Below are 20,165 nucleotides of genomic sequence, written 5' to 3'. Positions count from 1 at the left end.
AAATTGTGTCCAGGAAAAAAACTGCATGGTTATGACACATGGTGTTTTCTAACCAAAAAAAAAAAAAAATACTCAGAAGCTTTCTGTGTTATTGAAAGAATTGTATTACTAAAGCAGTTATGATCTTGAACTAGAAAAGCTTTGAATATGCAGGACTTCAATCAATCTCAGGCAGGAAATGGGCTATAAATGCTGGCAGTCCAAGATCCGAGATCTATTTCAGTTGTGGCAAGAAAGACAGTGGACAGAAAGCACAGTAAATGTGAAGGGCTGGAGGGCTGAGCCAGAGCCCAGAGAGAAAAATAAACAAGAAAGTCCCTCCCAAAGAGGAAGATCAGAATCTATTTGGGAAACTTCCCTCACTTCCTGGAAAGACAGTCTTCACAATGCATGCCCTGCAGGATGCCAACTTTGCTACGAGCCAGTGATTACTCTCTTTCTTCTCCTTTTTTCTGAATGGGAAATGTTACCACTACTACTCTAAAGTATAAGAGGAGAGGAAACATTTCTCTTTAGCTCATAAGTCGCTGAATCAAAAGGAATCACATCCACATCAGTGACTGGGTGGAACTTAAAATTGTCCCTTAGAGAGCAGTGCGTTGCCCTATATGTTAGGGAAAGAATGAAACGGCTATTTGGTTACCAGAGGAATAGATGGTGGCAGAGATAACTCTATGTGTTTGTTGAACCATTTCGTTTTCCAGCACATTTAAATTACATTTCCCAATTTCCCTTGAAGTTAGGTGGGACCATGTGATTGAATTCTAGCCAAATGGAAGAATGTAGCCTGGCTCCCAAAATCCAGTGAAAAACATCATATGCTCTCAGCAAATGAGAATTCGTGAAGCAGAGTGTACTCTACTACTTTTAACCAATGACCATTGAGCACACACACCATCTGACGATTGCTCTTAGCCAATGGGTATATTGCCCCAAATTAAGTGTTCTTCAGCTTACTATTGTTTACTTCACTGAAGCCTCTCTATGAACCATTCATTTTTGTGTTGCAATAAACTACTTTGACTAATAATAACTGATAAAAGATAAAGTGACTGGACCTGCTAAAATAAAACAATATAAAATTTAAGAATTACAAATTTTATAGAATCTCAAGATTCTTTAATGAAATAGTCAAGGAACAGAGGTTCAAGATTTTCAGACAATCAGAAATAGATTTAAATCCTTTGATATTATGAATGGTAACAAAATTGTTTTGCCTGCACAAATGCACCAATAAGTTTATTAACAGCATCCAGAAGAAATTAAACTTGTCGTGACTGCAAGAGATTTGAAGATACTGAAATAGTCATTCTTGATGTAAAGTGCAAATAAGGTATCCTCAGAGGAATCCTGCTATAAAGATCCTCTATTGTTCTCACCCAGTTAACACGTGCATCTCCTGGAGCACACACCTCTGCAATACCCAGGATGAGTGTGGACCCAATGAGCCCTGACAGTACTCAAGTCCATTTAATGTAGTACCTGGCAGGACTAATGGGCTGCAGAAACACAAAATGGCATTGACCTACAATTCTCATACATAGGAAAGGAGTTGTCCAGCCTGCGTGTTAACTCATGCAGCTAGAAAAAGAAAAAAGAAAAACAAAGTAGAGAGGAAGGTGTGAGAGATTAAGGGAAAGAAGACATTAAAGGCATTACAGTACCAGAAAGCCGTGACACTTTAATCAGCAAATATTAGGTACCTAAATTTTTACCTTGTCTCTACCCACAAAGTACTCACACCCCATCTATTATTAAAGAGACCAGAAGAGTGCCCTTTGGCTCTTCCCTGGATTAAAAAGAAAGCTAGGGAAGGCCAAAGTTCTTTTGGAAGGCAATCAAAACAAGTGAAAGAGGAAAAACCTATTTCAGTAGGTTCAATGTGCCTGCTGCTACACTGACAAGAGAACAACACTGGATTCTGTGATTCCCTGCTGGACTAATGAGGATTGACATTACTTCAAGATGCAGAGATGTTGGAAAGATACCTCATCAGTTTAGAAAATTGTCTTTCCAATAACTACAAAACCATCGCTTATACATTGAAGGTCAGCTCCTGAGTACAGGTTGACTCACAATGTAAACCAATGCCTCTTCGGGCACACCCATCAATGCTCCCATTAAATCCAACCCATTGCTTTCCTCCTCCAGGTCCACCCCCAAACTCTTCATCAGCCCCTAAGTGCACCAATGAGCAACAGCCATGGGCAAAGCTCTGTGGTGGGTGCTGTGGGAATGAATGAAAAGACTCAATGCATGACTTTTGTCTGCCCTCAAGAAGCTTACATTCTGGTTTGGAGGTGCCAGGACACCTGAGCCACTGATTTCACAACGTACAATTAATTACAGTATTCCCTCACTTACTGCAGGTATTACGTTCTAGACTGCCTGCCCACACCCCCACACCCCCGTGAAGTAGGAACCTTACATTTATTCTACACTCTTAAACCTACATAACTTTAACAACATACTTATACAGTACTGCAAAATCCCACGATATAGCAAAGAATCCTCAATAAATAATTAAATATAATATTTTTAAAAATCCCACGATACATTGAGGCCGCGATAAGTGAACCACAATATAGAGAGGGACTATGTACCCATTTGACATAGCAACACAAGGGATATTAGGGTTGACAAGAAGAAGTAAGCAATAGGGGTTGGCACATTTATGGCCGGCTTCATTGGGCCTGCCTAATAAGATCTTTCCTTCTAGATCTGTTTATTCATCTTCTGCCTGCAGCTTCACTCAAAAAAAAAAAAAACAAGCTCTCTGTCTTTTTGGTTTCATTTCTCATGGTCCTCCCTATACAAATCCTCTTCTTTCTACATGCAAAAAAAAAAAAAAAAAATCACTCTCACTCATGCAATCAACTCTTTCCTGTTGCAGAAAATTATTCTTTAGCCACTTGAAACTACAGCAAACTACACAAGTGGCCTCAGTGGGAAACTATTTCTAACCTCTGTAATAATTAGTCCTTCTCATTTGAAAGCTTGTTCTCCCTCCTCTGTCTGTGTCTACTTGTTTTATTAATTCAGACTGTTCATCCAGTGAGCAGAGATAACATCTAATTATAGTTTCCACCAAAACATTAACATGTTATTAATGCTTAGCAAGTAGAAAAAATAATAATGTCTTAACATTTCCCTTTTTTTCATCTCAGGACTTCACATGCAAAAGAGATTTTAAAAGTACAGCATGAAAGGGTTTGGTCCGTTAGACATATATTAGGTTTTTCTGTCCTCCTATACAAAGGTTCAGCCTTTTAAATGGTGCATGCAGTTGTTAGGCAGTAACCCATCTGCTAGGTTTTTCTCTCCTGCTTCAGAGGATTAGCACACTAGTCTCATGGCATAAATCATATCAAAAACTGTTCTTTTCACAATACACCTAGACCACAATCAATGGCCTGTCATTCAGAAATGCTCAATTATACTGACATGCTCCCAAGTGCCTAAGAAATCCACAAACACCCCTTCTCTTTATACCCCTACCTATACGTGCTCCTGCTCACTCCCTTCCCTACACAAATCCTGCAGTTCAGCCATCCGGGCCTCCTCAGTGATTCTTGGAGATACCAAGACTTCTCATTCCAGGAACCTCTACACTTAACCTACCTATGAAGGTCTAAATAATTCATGACATTCCCCACAAGTCTTTTTTTACCATAATAGCTCTTGGTAATGATTCACTTTTTTGATTTGCAATATCCAAATATCTAAAAAGTTAACAGTAGAATGTAGAATATATCAGAAAGCCAAATGGACAGGAGAAATAATGTTCTGTTTATATCTAAGTAAATCGGCAGCTCCTTCGGAGCAGGCAGTAGAACTCTACAGATTATGTTCTCAGTGTCATACACACATTTATACCACACTGAACTATTCGTAGCTTTTCCTTCCAACAAAGTTTATAATCTTCTTGGGGCAGAGACTATTTTTCATGGAGCTTCAGAACCCCCTTTAATAACTAGCACTAATAGTTCTGGACATGCAGAAAGTATACAGTGGCTTGTCAATGATTTGCTCCATAGGGAAGCTAAAAATATTATCTGGTTGAATTGACGAGTAAAATTATACTAAAGCAATAAATCGGTGATAGAGCATTGAGATTAAGTATGACAACATGTCCAATGATTTGAGTGGAACTTTGGACCCTATATGCAATTCCAGCAGAGAGGATGTGGTAGAGGGAGGGGAGAGATTAATAGAATCAGGGTGTCAATTCTCAAATGGCCTTCAGCATCATCTGATAGAAGACACCCTTTTAGAGATGAAGTACTGGGGAATTCTCCTAACTGAAGCTGGAAGACCAGCTTCATTGCATAAGGTGGCCTCAGTCTTGAATGTGTCCTTTGTACACACAAGGTAGCTTTGCAGCAAAAACACACATGTCATTTCTCACTGAAGGAAATGCCTCACCTCTGCCTGGAGGCAGGGAGTGAAACATCATTCAGAGTTGTCATCCATGGTTAATGGGAATGCATTTAATGTTGTTTTAATGATGTGTAGCATTGTTAATTGCAGATCTATTGTAATTGCTTTCTTTTCTTTATCTGTTACATGCAACAAATCCTCTAAATAATTAAACTGTGCCACAGCAAGAGTACAGTGTGAAGAAAAGGAAACTTTGAGTTCAAAGAACTAAACCCTTAATTGAGCTGCCAAGATTTTGTTCTTTTAAGAAATAATTCCGTTGTTTTCAATTTTCAGATTTTTTTTTTAGCTCAGGTAACAACAAAGCAGGGCTGAACATTGTCACCGGGATATTTTAATAAACAAACATTAACTGAGCATCTATGAAATGCAGGCACTGTTCCAAGAATTATGAAAGATCATATGAATAAAATTCTCTTCCTGTCCTCAAGAATCCATGAAAAAGATTTAAAATGTGCACAAATAGTCAAGTAAAAGAGGAAGATAAAGTACTAATTGGAAGCTATGGACTTTCAAAGCAAAGATAAATTCTCTGGTCTTCCTTAATTGGGGAATCAAATGAATAAAACCATGTGTGTTTATAAAGCAATATCCACAGAAACTATAGTTCTTAATTTCAAAAGATGGATATCTTCCATATTAGGTAATTCTTCAGAATTCATATTTACTTCTCACATTCAATTGCCTCTTGAAAAAAAGAATATACTTTTTTCATAAACTGATTTTTTAGTTTTCTCTGAAGAGCAAGTTTCATTTGCCTTCAACAAAATATTGCTACAACAGAATTAATAATAAAATACAATATAATTTTGCATGTATGACACACTTTACAACTTCCAAAGCATTTGCACAAATACTATTTCAATAAGTCTCGCTGGATTATCACAAAACCCTGAGGGGTACAAAAGGTCAGTTTGTTGTGATTCTGGGTGTGTACATGTTATTATTATTGTTTTTATTGTGCACAGAGGACTCTGAGGCTCAGAGGAGTTTTCTGACTGACAGTGACAACTGGCATTTGTCAGACTTGTCAGACAAAAAGAAAATTGTTGGCTAAGCTCTCCAACCTAAAATTACAAATTATTATAGTTGAAAATTAAATGGTGCTGGGAAAATTGGAAAGCCACTTGCAAAAGAATAAAACTAAACTATAGTTAATCCCCATGTACAAAAATTAATTCCAAATGGATCAAAGACCTAAATATAATATCTGAAAAAATAAATTACAGAGAAGAAAACATAGGTACTAAATTTATGGACTTTGGTCATAAGGAACATTTTATGAATTTGACCCGCAAGGCAAGGGAAGTAAAGGCAAAAATAAGTTATTGGGACTATATCAAACTAAAAAGCTTCTGCACAGCAAAAGAAACCACCAACAAAACAAAAAGCGACCAACCAAATGGGAAAAGATATTTGCAAATAATATCTCTGACAAGGGATTAATATCTAAAATATATAAAAACTCAACACCAGACAGACAATCCAATTTAAAAATGGGCAGAGGACCTGAACAGACACTTTTCCCAAGAAGACATACAAATGGCCAACAGATATAAGAAAACATATTCACCTTCACTCGCTATTAGGGAAATGCAAATCAAAACTACAATGAGATACCATCTCATACCTGTTAGAGTGGCTAATATCAACAAGGTAAGTAATGACAAGTGTTGGAGAGATTGTGGAGAAAAAGGAACCCTCATGCACTGCTGGTGAGAATGTAAACTGGTACAGCCACAATGGAAAAAACATGGACATTTTTCTCAAAAAATTAAGAATAGAGTTACCATATGACCCAACAATCCCTCTTCTGGGTATCTACCTAAAAAACTTGAAAACATTTATTCACAAAGACACATGCACCTCTATGTTCATTGCAGCATTATTCATGGTGGCCAAGACATGAAAACAACCAAAGTGTTCTTCAGTGGAGGACTAGATAAAGAAGATGCGGCACATATATACAATAGAATATGACTCAGCCATAAGAAAAGATGACATACTGCCTTTTGAGACAACATGGATCAACCCTAGGAATATCATGCTAAGCAAAATAAGTCAGTCAGAAACAGCTAAGAACCAAATGATTTCACTCATATGTGGGATATAAAACTGAAACTCATAGACACAGACTGTATGGTAATTAGGAGAGGGAAGGGGGGTGGGGTACTAAAGGGTAAAGAGAGTTAAATATATGGCACTAGAAGATGATTTGACTCCAGGAGGTGGGCACGCAATGCAATATACAGATCATGTACCACAGAAATGTACACTTGAAACCTAAATAGTCTTATTAGCAAACATCATCCCAATACATTTCAATAAAAACAAAGAAAAGAAAACCTCATGTTCCCTCTGGTATGTGTTCTCTTGAACAGCAAACATGCCCTGGGCAGCACTCAGCCTCTGAGGGGCCCAGCTTTCCCTTTTCTTCATGCCTGGCACCTGGTTCCCTCCTCAGATAGTAGCCAACCTCTCTTCTCTCATCCGTTCTTCCCAATAGAGGGTCTAAAGGCAGTCAATTGTTCTTCCACCCTAAAGAGCCAAAGCCACCGAATTATGTTCTTTAAGACTACTTGGGCTTTAGAACTTGTTAAAACTCTGCAGGGGGACACATTTAGGGCAGCAGCCACCTGGGGGAAAGAATATGGTACTGAATCGCTGATGTTGCCATGTTTCCCTACAGTGAGGAACAAAGGGCCTCTGAGCTCATCTTCAGGGTCACTGAAGAAAAGAGAAGCTGGGACTAATGTACCCTGCCTTGTGTCCCTGAAAAGAACTTGAGGGATGAGCAATGACAGATTTAACAAGCAGAGAAAGCCCACTGAGTCTCAAGGGGCCGAGGTACAAAGGAAAGAAACAGAATCTGGGAAGCAGCCAGGGCCTGAAAATGACATGCCCAGCCCTCACTCCCAATCCCACACATCCATATTTCTCCTGGCCTGAGCTCAGACTACAAAGATTCAAGCCACTCTGTAGTTCTTAAAATCTGCCCCAACTCCAGAAGGGGGTACCCTATAGTCCTACAACCATGACGGACGCTACTCTTTCTTCCGATTGCAAACTCTGAGTGGGAAAATCAATCCTTACCTCGTAATGGGCCACGCGCTGAGATTCAGATATCAGTTGTGCACTGCACACCTTGCAGTAACTGTCTGTAAATAAATCCTGATCAATATCGGAGGACTTCATCAGGCTAAAGGAGAATCAACAGAAAAGAAACATGAGTCCACTGTTTTGATATTTATGCAAGACATTAACTGTGTGAAAAAGCCAAAAGCACAGTAACAGATCCAATGATGGTAGCAATGGGGAAGCTCTCCCAAAACCTTTGATGTCGCCATTTCAATTAACCATAGTAAGGATACAGTGCATAATTTTCTCATAAATACCCAATAGAGTTGCTTGTCCTGTGAAAAAGGAAATTCAGATTTTGTTTTCTCTGTTTGATAAATCAGATTTAAACCTAATGCTCTCACTCTCAAGGAACTACAGAACAGGATATTTTCACATACGGCTTTATGTTAACAAAACATTGTAAGCATCTCATATACACAACAATAGGAAATAGGTTAAATGAATTTTGATGCATCCACACACTAGAACACTGGGTGACTCCCAAATGTAAATTCAAATCAAATACTTCTTTAAAAAGAATATCTAGTGAAATAAAAATTTTATCATTATCAACAAAAAAGGTTTACAAATCAATATGAACAGTATTATACTAAATTCATTTTAAAATATGTATAGGGCCCTGACAGGTGTGGCTCAGTTGGTTGGACATCATCTAGCAAAGCAGAGCAAAAGTTCAATTCCTGATCAAGGTACATGCCTGGGTTGTGGGCCTGGTCCCCAGTTAGGGAGCATACAAGAGGCAACCAATGCTGTTTCTCTCTCACATTGATGTTTCTCACCCTCTCTTTCTCCATCCTTTCTCTTCTCGCAAATAAATAAATAAATAAATAAATAAATAAATAAATAAATATTTAAAATATGTATGGGTACATAAAAATCATTCCAGAAAGTTTTAACAAAAGTTTAATAACAGTTATCTTTGGGATATTATAGGCAATTGTCTATGTAATTTTCTTTATTTTTAAATTTTCTACAATGAACATGTAATACATATGAGCTTTATAAAGAGCTTTATAGTCAGCATGAAATCTAATTTTAACAGCTATACTTTAAAAATTACAAAATAAAATTATACTGAATTACAACTTTCCTTGCTAGCATATACCTTGTAAAATATGGAGTCCTCGCCATTCCTTCTGACTCTTCTATATCTAGAGTTAGTGAGATTCACAAAGACCACCTTCACCACTCCATACCACAAAGGTACATATCAACATATTTCAAATTTCAAACCCCAAATCAAAATACTGCCAAGGGTCCCAGCTTGTGAAAGTGATCTGGCAGAAAGGTGTCTTATAGCAGCTGAAGTGTGATGTTGACACTCCAGAAACACACACCAATGCATCAGAATGTTTTCCTTCAGTCCACAAACTTTGCTCATTTTACCTCCTTCCTGCCAGGCAAAAAGGAAGAACTGTGCCAGACAACATGCGGTGTGAAGAGGCAAGAGAATTTCAAACAATAGGTGAGCACCTTGGAGTTCATCTTATTCAAATGCCCTCATTTCACATTGTTGATAATTGGCATGGCCATAAATACTACCTAGTTTGCATGATTCCAATTTCCACACTCCAGAGCCATCCCAGGTCTAATGCTACCTGCCAGCCGTGTGATGTTGGATAAGTCACTAAGCCTTGTAGGTCTCACTTTCCCTCCTATAAAAATGTAGAACATATTTTTCATGCCTCCTTAGAGAATTGTGGTGAATATCAACAGGAGAAGATACTACATAAACTGTAAAATTATCTTCATTTGAAAGGGAGTGTTATCACACTTTCAATAATATACTGATGTTGGTAAGATGTTAGCCAAGTCTTTTTTTTTTTTTTTTAATGCTATGAAAAAGTTTATTTTCATGGTCCTTGACATCTGCTAAACTGTGGAGCCAGGCTCCACCAGTAAGGTTGTGTGGTGCCTTATATCTGTCTGCCTCCTGAAGTCCTGTTTACTATCTCTAGAAGGCTCAACTTCTGAAGAAGCTGAATGTATGCTGAGAAGAGTATGTTCCCAGGAAGTGTGAAAGAGATTTGGAGCCCAGGTTGATGACATCAAATATACTGATTTGTCTCTTGCTCCATCCTGTTACGGCTTCAGAGAAATAAGACAGTTGTAATGAGATTGGTGCCTTTGTATGTAGTTTCTGTACCTTGAGCTCTATCATGCCAGAGATCTTGTTCCTGGTTTTGTTTCTGTTCTAAAGGCTCAATGGGTTCTCTTTTTCTCTCAACATGAATCGAGATCTTTGATTTTGAAACCAAATTTGGGCTCTTGGCTCTGGAACCCCAGCTTCCCTAGCAAGTTGCTGTCTGGAATTAATCCCAAGGTACAGGTTGTCTGTAAGGTTGTGACGAGGGTGTGTAATTGGGAGGAACTATAGCTGGTATGACACTTCTAATTCTTCCTCTGGTTCTGATCTTTTCTGGACTCAGTGCCCAGCTCTTCAATTCTGAAACCAAATCTGGATTCTAGACTTCTCAGTGTTGATTTCTAAAGCAAGTTTTTGCTTGGTAGTGTAACCTGGGTAAGGTTTTTGGTTGAATGTTTTGATGAAGATGTTCAGTTGATCTTCTGTGAATTTGGTGCAGCTTCGTCTGATTCATTACTATGGTCTTATTTGGAGAGGTCTTGAGGCATGTTGGAAGAGAATCCTGAAGCCTCAACCTTCAACCAGAGGTTACTAAGTCTTGATTGAAGCAACAAAATGAAAGATTGTGCTCCATTTTGATGGATTTTTGAAACCAACTAAACAGCTGGACCACATAAGTAAAGTATGTTCCTGGAATAAAAAAATGCCTGCCTTAGCAACTTCCAAACCCACTTTCTGCCTGGGCCTTGGCTGCCACCGTAGATCAAGGCATTTGTATTAAGCAATTTAAAAGGATTCAGTTTCTAAGAAACAACAGTACCACTGGTTTTTCAATTCCCCCAGTAATGCCAAATAGTAAAGACCACTGACTCTCATAGCTGAAGTGGACATGTTTTTCTGGAAGCATCATTCTTGGCAGACAGCCCAGTCAACCTAAAGTCCCACATTTGAAGTGCCTAGAGGCTCATTATCTCACATGACAACCTATTCCAGAGAATCTGGCAACTCTAGTTGTTAGGTACTTTTTAGGTTGCATCAAAATCGGTCCTGCTATAGATTACACTCATTGATTCTGTGTTCGGGTACAGCACAGAACAATTTTACTCTCTTTTTTCATGAGATATCCTCCCTCAAGTGTTTGAATACAACTCTCTTCTATCTATTCCCACTCCCTGACCTTCCTCACCATTTTGTTCTGTGTCTATTTCTTTAGGGCCATATTCAAAGGCAGTGCCAAGAACTAAATGAAACATTACAGATATGGTCTAAGTGGAGCAGAGAATCACAAATTCATATGACTACCCAAAAAATCCATTGTCATTGGTAATGGTCTCTACTCACATCTCAAAATGCAAAAGGAGAAAAGCTGCTTTGATGATGGGAAAATGTAGTACAACATTTTGAAATGCCAAATAGGAGAAGACTTATTAGGTGTAGTTTTGAAGCTAGGCTCCTATAAGTAGTTGTGTTTAAATATTATCCTGTTCCCTGCTATTTTTAATAAAGAAACGCACAAAAATAGATTCATGGGTGACCTGGTTAACAGAAATCTACAAACTCACTGCACACTCCTTCCTCATTATACAACTGACTGCAGAAATCAAATACTGTGAAAGGATATTCAAGGTACATGTCAGACCAAGTGGGGCCCATAGGAGTCTGAGTCTTGGGAAAGTAGCCGTGCAGCAAAAATAGCTTTAAAGGCAGAATATAAAATTTGTGTACTAAAAACGATATCCAAAGGAAGAAGAGAATATCGTGGCTTTATTTCACTACTTTATATATATGTTTGCATATAAAAATATTGATTCGTACAAGCCAATTTACAGTAAAAGGACAATACAGATGCCTTTGACATTTACAAGGCCCAAATAGAATACAATGAGTTAAATTCCAGTGGGAGAGAATTAGTGGACAAGTATCAGCATGGTTTGTGCGTGAGAGCTTTTTGTGTAGGTCGCTTTAAACAGCTAAAGGGACTGATTTACCATTTAAGGAGTGAAATTCCCAAGGTGGGGGAGGGGCTACCTGTTGCTCACCGCCCCTGGCTCCTTTAGAATAGGATTATTGGCTTCTCTGGCCTTAGGAAGGAAGTACAGGTGAGCTCACAAGAAAAAGGCAAACCTGATAACCTTTCTTGAAGCTTGTCCATGGCTCTGAATCAGCAGCTAGATGAGAGACAGGGCAAAGCCACTGACCACTTATTGGTCAATCCTACAATCCCATCAGAGTCAATCTGTGGTGACCTCCACCCTAGAAACATACTGACTGTGCTACACTCTGAGTCCTTGGAACTGGAGAAGAGAGAGATAAGAGTGGGGGAAGGTAGGAGTTTGATAAGTTTGATTTTCTGGATCTGAAACAGATCTGAATGAGAGCTTCCTCAGTGCTCTCCACCCTGGCACATTCCAAAGCAAACACTGAAGATTTGAATAACCTCTCCATCACTCTTGAGTACCCATAGAAAATAGTCTGCCTGTATTTTAGTAAAGAAGTCCAGAGTGGAGTTGGAGACAGTATTAGAACAGGAGTCTGATCAGATTTTCATTTGTTGCCCCAGGTCCCTATACAGAGATCTATTTAAGGGTGTAGCAGTGACAGTATAAGACTCTGAAGTATAGCTAGGTATAACAAGTAAAGGAAATATAGAGAAGAGCTTGTTTATTTAACAATGGTTGTCGAGCATCTGCAATGTATGAGGCACAGAGATAATAGCAGAAGGCACAGCTCCTCTCTTCCAAATCATTATGAACTATTGAGTGAGAAGAGATACACACAAATAACTAAAGCACAGATAGCAAGTGTAATTTGGACAGTAAAAAGTGCTACGGGATTTGAGAAGACAAGCAGGATTGTAAGAAATTCTTCAAAGAAGTTCTACAAGAGTTGAACATTTAAGGATGAGTAGAAGTAGAGTGAAGGAAAATGGGTTCCGACTCAAAAGCTAATTATCTTCATGGCACAGAGAAAAATCTTACCACAAGTAGGCATGGAAAGATCAATACAAGGGGCATGGGTAGGGCTCATTTAAGATTATGCAACATAAAGTAAGGTGGCAGCAGAATGTAAGGGAAAGAAGAGTCCACAAAGCTCAAGATGCCGATGGAAGGAGGAGAGACGGGGGGGCGGGGGGGGGGGGCAGGTCCCAAAACTTTTCTCAAGATGCAAGGAATGGCCTTTGCAGGATCTTCAGATGCAGATATGAAGCCTTCCTTTCTGCTTCTTCCTGCGTCTCAAGAGCAGATTTCAGGAACACAAGCTGAAAACCCAGAGAAAATTGAGGCTTCATGACAAAGAGTAATATTCTTCATTCCACTTCATTTCTGATAAGTGTTAAAATAGCTTCAGACTCAAAGATCCCAAAATCCATGTAGGGCTCCTCAGAGGAAAAAGACATTAGTTCAAATCCAAGTTGGTCACTCGCCAACCAGGTTTTTGAACAAGTTATATATCCTCCCTGAGCCCTTTCTTCCTCATTCCTCATTTGTGAAATCTGAAACATTATCCCAGGGCTATTGTGAGGATTAGAGGCAATGTAGATTTAAAAAAAAATCTAGCAAAGACTGGGGCATATGACACACACTCAAAAACAGATATTACCACCATTATTATGAATATTATTAATTTTATATTATTTTTATTATTCTCATTTTTAGGAGGGATGCTGCAAATATTCAAGCAGAGAAATAAATAGATCCACATTCACACTAAGGGGGGAAATAACACAGTTGGTGTGCTGAAATCAAAGCTTTTATTGCCATCATAGGCCTTCTCTTTTGTATTAACAATATCATTTACAAATATGGCTCATTTCCACTGAATTCTACTGCTGGCTGATACTCGGGCCTTATGCCTGTGAGGACCCCTTGCTTCATGGGCATTTAAAACCTATTTTTGTTAACAGTGGGTGCTAATACTGGCAGAAAGACAGTTTGATGAGAATTCAGTCCCACCTTCTCTCTCGCCCACTAGTACTCTTCTTGCCGTGACCTGCTTGCTCCCTGGGGGACACAGAGGGAAGCACACACCATACGAAAACTGGATGCATCCCAGCTGTCTGGACCCATAGCCACTCACTGTGGTAACCTTGAGATGGTCACCTACAGTCATGCTCCCCAGAGTGTCATCTCCTTGGCCCTAGGTCCTCGCGGAGAGAAGCCCTTGGCTCAGTGATCTCCACCAGTGGGTGTTCTGTCATTATAGTAAAATTGGACATTTCCACTATAAAATTCACCTATAAGATCTAATAACCTACTTTCCCCCCACTCTCTCTCCTCACTAGCCGTTTAAAAATAAGACTTAATCACCTAATACAGGAAACTAAAGAACAACATAAACAAATGAACTAAATAGGACAAGGAGCAGAAAAACAGTCAAGAGGGGGAGGGGGGAGGGAGAGAAGGGGGATAAGTAAGGGAAGGGTTTAGTCAAGGAATGTGTATAAATGACTCATGGACATAGACAACGGGGAGGGATATGACTGTGGGAGAAGGGGTGGGCTGGGTGGGGGGAGCAATGGGGGAAAAATGGGACAACTGTAAATGAAAAACCAAAAAATAAAATTAAAAAAATAAAATAAAAATAAGACTTAAGACCCACGGCAATTTCAACCAAAGAGCTGCTCTTGCCTTGAGGAGCAGATTTCTGAATCTCCAGACTGTCACTCCATGTCCCTTTGTGAACCATATGGCCAGTATTAGAGATTGTGGCTTCTCTAAAGATGCCCCTAATAGTGCTTAACCTTCATGAAAGGGTCTAGACCCAGAAGGAATACAGATTTTATTTCACTATTATAAATGTCTTAAGTGCTGCTCCTGGACCAGGTTTAGTGCTAAGGGATTAACCACCTGGTTTAATTCCCTTGCAGAGACAGGCAGAATCACCCTCATTTTCTAGGTGAGAAACTAAGGTGAAGGAGCTGCATAATGACTCGGGGGTCGCACCGCTCCTCCGTGGCGGTCAAGTGTGCCAGCCAGGGATGACAGTGCCCATCAGCCAGCCCTCACGCCAGGCTGCCTCCCTGTGGTTGAACTCGGCACAGAAGCCCTTCAGTCTGCTCTCCTACTGCCTGTCTAGCGAAGGGTCGGACATCCTGCCCAGAATTAATATGCTGGAGAGCTCCTGCAGTCCAGGTGGAGCCTTGGAAGCTGCTCCTGACCTCAGGGTGTAGACTTACTTCCCCAGATTTACATGAATCAAGCCGGAGAGTGCTGTCATCTCCCAGACAGGCTAGCCCTGCTGCTGCCTGCACATCCACAGAGTCTGTGACCTCCTCACCCTCAGATAAGGCACCTACTTCTGCCCCACCCTCTGCACTGGGCCTCATACCCTCAAACACCACGGCACCCTTCTGACTAGTCTGGCTGGCTCCTCTTCACCCATTTTGGGACCCACCACTCGATGCCCACCCTCACCCACCAAAGCCACCACTTGCAGCAACTCTGGTCCTCTGTGTCCAGTGTCCACTGTGCTTCTGTCTCCTTCAATTTTGATGAGCTGAATGACAGACTAAAAATGCCACCAGTTAAAAGGAACCATTCCCCAGTTATGAACATGAAGCAGATTTGAGGCATATCACTGCTGACAAAATTCTACCACATTTAAAACTTACTAAACCCCCAAAACTTATTGACATGGTTCTGTTTTGTTTTATCAATACTGGGATGGATCAAACTCTGCTCAGAAAGGGGAAAGTTATCAGAACCAGGGCTGGCCATTATCAGCACAAATCAAACAAGCCTCAGTCTGCTCCCTTGTGATCCTTTTGAGTTGTTATACCACCTGTAAAAGGGCTCCTGAACCGAAATTCAGTTTTGGTGGCCTGACCTTTGCTCCATTCTCCTTTCACGTTCTACCACTGTCCTACCTACTGGGTCATGTTAAAACTCCTCTTCTAGCTTCCCCAGCAACAAAAAGAAAAAGCTTTGAGCACACATCTCCACAGTGACCCACCACCACCACCACCACCACCCCCGCAAGCTCAAACCCAGGAGCTGCAGAGGATGAGCTGGAAGCAGGGACTGTCCTGTCCCTTTCACATCTGCCTCCACGTGGAGGTGGGTGATGCTGGGCTGGTTGCCATGGCAGCCGACCAAGCAACCTTAGGGGGAAGGAAGAAAAAAAAACATGAAAAGTACTCCACAAGTGAAAGCATATTGCTCTTCCATGAAATCGTGCCAGAGAGAAAGGGGGCAGGGAGGAGCACAGAGCAGCAGAGATGAAGTAGATGGCTGAAACCTAGCTTTCAGGGCCTGAAGAGGCCAACCCACAGTTCCCTTTAATTCACCATACACCCCATAGGTTGTAAGACCAGGAAACCCGGAACCTCCTGTGAGGTGGCTGAATCAGAATGAAGGTCATGCGCATGACCCACTTGAAGAATCTTTTTGATTCCCTGTTTCTCAGGATGAGCCCTGTCTTCTGGTCTGATGCTGCTTTTCCCATTCCTGGTGTTGCTCAGATAAAGGAATTTGGCAGTCCAGGCCCCTCGCCATGCGTCATCCACATGCAGGTGCAAGCTCTGTTTTCCAGCCTGAGCTCTGAGCTTTGTTTAAAGAGACATGCAGAGAGAGAGAGCAGGAGAGGGAGGGAGGGAGGGAGGCAGAGAGAAAGAGAGAGACTCTGCATGCCACTCTCTTCTCTTGCTTGGCATCGCCAGGAGCTGCATAGCTGACTCACACCACTTGAATAATTGCCTTTTAATGGCACCATTTTCATCACATGTAAAACCAAGCTCTGTGATTCCTGACTCAGAGGCATCTGCCACTGCTGGGCATACATGCCTCACCCACAGCCCTGGGTGGTGGAACCATATCTGTCAGTCTTGTTCACACATGGCACAGGCTAGTCTGATGACATCTGGGAAGGAGAGCTGTAAGCATATCCCCCAACACCTGTGTAACTGGTTCCTTGTCATTCTTCCCTATGCTAGCCCCTTTTTCTTTGTCTGAATGTACACATCTGAGTTTTAGACTCCAGGGTCATGAATGGAGCCCAACGCTTCAGAACTCTCCAGCCCCTCAGATTTTTTTATTGAATTCACCAAAAGGCCTCTGCCCACGTCCAGGACATTATACAACCTCACTAGGATGCCCCCATATTCATTAAATGATTTTTATTGAGCATTTACTATGTGCATGGTACTGGTCTCACAAAGAAGGTTCACATACTGGGATCCAGTATATACCATTCTTCGTAAACATGGACAGGATTCTTGTCTCTTCCTAGACATAAACTATTCACACCAGCTAATAGACAGTGGCTCTGGCTCTCCCACATGTCATTCTAGGATTTTCTCTTGCCCCCTGGTCCAATGGTCTTCACTAAGATTTTAATACTGAACCATTGCCTCCACCTAACAGTAGAGATTAGGGATGGAGGAAGAGGGAGCTAAGAAGGTATTTCAAAGGGTGAAAGCCGATGGGTTCTGTCTGGGTTCCAAGGGCCCTTTTGGAAGCTGCTTTGAGGAGAACCCTGGCAATAAAGCATTGAGCTCAACTGCACCTGGCTGACTGACAGGTCCAGGCAGCATGATGGAGTGCTCTTGTCAAGGAAAACACTGTCTGCGTTTGTAAGATATGAGTGGGTAAACTCCAGCCCCTGTGCCAGTCACAGTGGGTCAGAAGCATTTTCTTTCTCTGTCTATACTTTCCGAGGGGTGACATGAGTGGTGGGCTGAGAGCTTGAATTTCCCATTGCTTTATCACTTCCAGTCAAAGCAAAAACAGCACCCATCACAGGAGGAAAGCCAGAGGCTGAGAAAATGAAAGAAAGGAAGAGAGAAAGAGAGGGAGAAAGAAAGAAAGAAAGGAAGGAAGGAAGGAAGGAAGGAAGGGAGGAAGGAAGGAAGGAAGGAAGGAAGGAAGGAAGGAAGGAAGGATCACTAGTCCACAAAGAGAAGGAGGAGAGGGAAGGAGAAAAGATGGGGGAGTAAAAGGTACCTCTTGTGTTTTCCTTTGCTCATTCCATCAAACTAAAGGGCTGTGCAGCCAGGCGGAAAAGCCACTCACATTCTAAGAACAGGCTCCCAACACCCCACCCCTCAGGGGAGGGATGCCGACGCAGATTCCCCACTTTCCAGCGTGCTAGCTCCCTGTGCCTGCTCAACAAGCTAAAAGATAAGACCTTTCACTTTCACATTGGATACAAGCCTTCGAACACACAGTTTATAAACAAGTGTTCCATTACTGTAACTTGTTTACATGATTTATCTTTACAAAACTGCCCCTAGAAACCAGACAGATTGAGGGCAGACTTAAATGCAGCTCTCACACCTAGGGCTCAGGCGCAGCGCTGCACCTGTACCCACTGCAGAGGAAGGCACAGATGAGACGGAATGAGCTGCTGCAGGGAACACTATTGCTTTTATTTCGATCCACACTCCAAGGCTGCTGCGGGGGCTGTCAGTCAGCCAGCAGACGCGTTCAGCTCCGTTTTCCACTACAGCACACTAACTGGACTGGGCTTCTCCAGGGTCGACATTTGTCCACTACCTTTTCCAAAATTCAACACAATTGCAAAGCCCATTATAAGTATATAGAGTGGCCAAGATAGGAAGGCACAGGAATTAAAATATTGCAAAGTTAGGGGCTGCCCACCCACAGACTGACAAAGGCCTGTGTGCAGGTCTGCCTGTTCCATGAAATTGTTTTGTCAGAACTTCTTTTCTGATCTGAGAACTGGTTTGCGACCTGATGACACCTCTTGCTTTGGGGTTCAGCAAAAAGTACTGAAAATATAGCTTAGGGAATTCAGCTACCAGGGGCAGTCAAACATATAAAAGTATGTGTATTTTGCTCATTAATAATGAAAGACTTAGTAAAAATTAAATTAGCTGGCTATCTTAAGTGTTGATGAAGTTGTATGGACATATGGGGTCTCTTATAAATTTTTGACAGGAGGGTAAGTTGAAAGCATTATCTCATTAGGCTAAACAACCCAGCAGCTGCACTCCCAGTTTGCAGGCAATACTCTTGCTCATGTACAACACCAGGCATGTAAAGGGTGATGAGAGTAGCATTGTTCGAAGAGCTAAGCCTGCAATCAGCCCACATGCACATTACAGAAGAGTGGATGACTAAATTGAGGTGTAATTACAACGTAAGTGAAGCATGGAGACATACCAGACTACAGATGCATCCTAGCAATCTAATATTTGAAAAAGGTAAGTCAAAGGTTCTTTTTATAAGGTCAGAAACAACTAAAACAGAAATAGATACATCTTGGAGATACACGTAGACACAATACAACTCTTAAAATGTTTGGCACAAATAAATGAGGACAGGATTTGGATGATGGTTTCTTCAGAAGGGCAGGATGAGAGAGAAGCATGTAGCTAGATAGACGCGAGTCATTGCCAGATCTTAACCTTGCTTTGGAAGGTGTCATAGGTCCGCCCATTCTGCTATTACAGATGGTAAATGAGAGAGGGAGCTGTGACAGATACTGTGTGTGCATCAATGATGAGAGATGATTTTCTAGAAACCAGTCCTCCACACTGTCTGTGACAGAAACAGTTTGTTGCTGTTGTTGTTTTGCCCCTTCCCCCAGCCACAAAAAAATTAGGCTGAATTTCTCACTCTCTCCTGCAGTAAGTGTGTCACATAACTGAGTTCTGGCTGATGGACTATGGGCAAAGGTCATGTGCACACGTCTAGGCTTGGCCCTTAAATGCCTGCTGCCTCATCATCTATCTGCTCTCCCTCCTGCTGCGGGCTGGATACTGATACCCTGGTCAACGATGGAAGCCATATGTCAAAGAAGGCAGGATGTCTGAAAGTCTGAGTTCCTGAATGACTACATGGAATAGAGCCCCATGTCCCCAGTCCCTGGTGTCCAACTGGACTTCATGCGTTTGAGAAATGAAATTCTAATGCATTAAGCCACTGACTCCAGGACTTACGTAGCATTATTTTAACTAACTAACTTGTACACTGGTAGCTTGACATGGCTGGAAAAGAATTCCACAGACGTGTACTTTTTACCTAGTTATACTTCTTACATGCTTTGTGAGGAAGCTGGAAAAAGCCAGAGACTTTCAAGGGTCTTGCACTTAAGAGATTACATTTGAATATCACCTTTTTGCTCCATGCTCTGGATAATAACACTGAACAACCCAGACCTCACTAAGAATGCTTATTCAGGGCAGTCTCAATCTATTCCTCATTTGAACAGAATGTGGGATTTTTATGACTCTGAAATCAAGCCACTTATAGAAAAGAATAGCACGATTTTAGGATATGGCCTCTGTACAGGTGCACTGACTATGAGTTCCTTTTCAGGCATTTTAACTAGGAGCCCTTTTCAAACACCAGTGGCACCTTCTAAGAAGGCTACTCTATTTTTCTCTAGCTTTGAGCATATCCAAACTACTCACACACTGGCATGTTGGTGCTGGTGTCTTGTGAAATCTACTTTGCCATTTGTGAGGGGCTAAACTGAGCAGATGGTCATGACCACTGGGATACCAGGTAATGAGCTAATGCCTCACATCAGAGTT

General features: G+C 41.2%; 1 protein-coding gene across 2 annotated transcripts in view; it reads right to left on the bottom strand.

Annotated features, from left to right (window-relative positions):
• ZMAT4 (zinc finger matrin-type 4) overlaps positions 1–20,165 on the bottom strand; it is a 332,769-nt gene that overhangs the window by 254,681 nt on the left and 57,923 nt on the right. For both annotated transcript variants that reach the window (XM_090258117.1, XM_090258116.1), the window contains exon 2: positions 7,534–7,639. In XM_090258117.1, the coding sequence (XP_090114243.1) occupies positions 7,534–7,635 (102 nt within the window). In that variant the 5' untranslated portion in view covers positions 7,636–7,639. The remainder of the gene's footprint in view (positions 1–7,533; positions 7,640–20,165) is intronic.

The sequence above is a fragment of the Furipterus horrens genome, unplaced genomic scaffold, assembly GCF_987537825.1.
Source record: "Furipterus horrens unplaced genomic scaffold, mFurHor1.1.pri manual_scaffold_12, whole genome shotgun sequence".
NCBI classification, from domain to species: Eukaryota; Metazoa; Chordata; class Mammalia; order Chiroptera; family Furipteridae; genus Furipterus; species Furipterus horrens.
The sequence above is the reverse complement of the archived record's forward strand: the minus strand, read 5'-3'. Positions and strand labels throughout refer to the sequence as shown.